This window comes from Procambarus clarkii, chromosome 57 (genome assembly GCF_040958095.1).
Source record: "Procambarus clarkii isolate CNS0578487 chromosome 57, FALCON_Pclarkii_2.0, whole genome shotgun sequence".
Classification (NCBI taxonomy): Eukaryota; Metazoa; Arthropoda; class Malacostraca; order Decapoda; family Cambaridae; genus Procambarus; species Procambarus clarkii.
In genome coordinates, this window is record NC_091206.1 from 11,605,143 (window position 1) to 11,606,447 (window position 1,305).

Consider the following 1,305-nt stretch of genomic DNA (forward strand, 5'->3'; position numbering starts at 1 on the left):
CTGAGATCCAGCACAAACACAGAGGTCCAGCACAAACATACAGGTCCAGCACAAACACAGAGATCCAGCACAAACACAGAGATCCAGCACAAACACAGAGGTCCAGCACAAACATACAGGTCCAGCACAAACACAGAGATCCAGCACAAACACAGAGGTCCAACACAAACATACAGGTCCAGCACAAACACTGAGATCCAGCACAAACACAGAGGTCCAGCACAAACATACAGGTCCAGCACAAACACAGAGATCCAGCACAAACACAGAGGTCCAGCACAAGCATACAGATCCAGCACAAACAACAAAGTGACGCACAAACACCCACCTGGAGCATCATCACTGCCTCTAATGTTATTGCCAGCACACAGACACACATACTAAGACCAGGGCCTCCGCCACCGAGTCCGGATCTGTAATCAGTCAATCGCAAGTAATCCCTTGACTGCCTTAGCGGGGGTTACCTACAATATTCCCAGATGATGGAGAAGCCTTGCTTGCTTCAATATAATATTACTGTAATATTACAATTATTCCATTGAAATGGTATAATATTGCTGCAATGTATATATGGCAGATGAAATAAAGAATTGTTGGAATATATTTTTGCTGCTGTAAAAGATAAATATTGCGAACTAATATTGGCACAATATGATACTGGTGCAATATTGGTGCAATATAATACTGGTGCAAAATATTACCATTCTTTGTCATAATATTGTTGCGATATAATGGTATTGTGAAAATATTACTGTTAAATAATATGGTTGTGACTTAATATCGAGCTGACAGTAATACTGTGCATAGCTCACACACACACACACACACACGCACACGCACACACGCACACACACACACACACACATACACACAATGAGCCAAAAGTGGTGGCCTCGTGACTGAGTGGACAGCACTAAGGAGTCGTAGTCCTAAGGGTCCTGGGTTCGATTTCCGACCGATGCAGAAACAAATGGACTGAGTTTCTTTCACCCTGATGCACCTGTTAGACAGCTGATATGAGCTGCTTCCTGGGGATGTGTGCGCGCGTGTATTAGAAATATATGTAGCATAGAAAAATATTTCAGGTTCAAATCGTAAATACACACACGCCCACACTCTGAAACCTTTACACCAGTTGAGAGGCGGGACGAAAGAGCCCCTCATGCCCCCGGACCTTTTCCCCGGGCCCCTTCATGCCCCCGGACCTTTAGCCCGGACCCCTTCATGTCCCCGGACCTTTAGCCTGGGCCCCTCCTGCCTCCAGACCTTTACTCCGGGCCCCTCATGCCCCCCGAACCTTTACCC

General features: G+C 46.1%; 1 protein-coding gene across 1 annotated transcript in view; it reads left to right on the forward strand.

Annotated features, from left to right (window-relative positions):
• Window positions 1–194, forward strand: part of LOC138353324 (semenogelin-2-like) — a 1,356-nt gene extending 1,162 nt beyond the window's left edge. The window contains exon 1 of the mRNA XM_069306202.1: window positions 1–194. This exon is cut by the window's left edge and continues 1,162 nt beyond it. Coding sequence (XP_069162303.1) covers window positions 1–194 — 194 coding nt within the window.
• The last annotated feature ends 1,111 nt before the right edge of the window (window positions 195–1,305 follow it).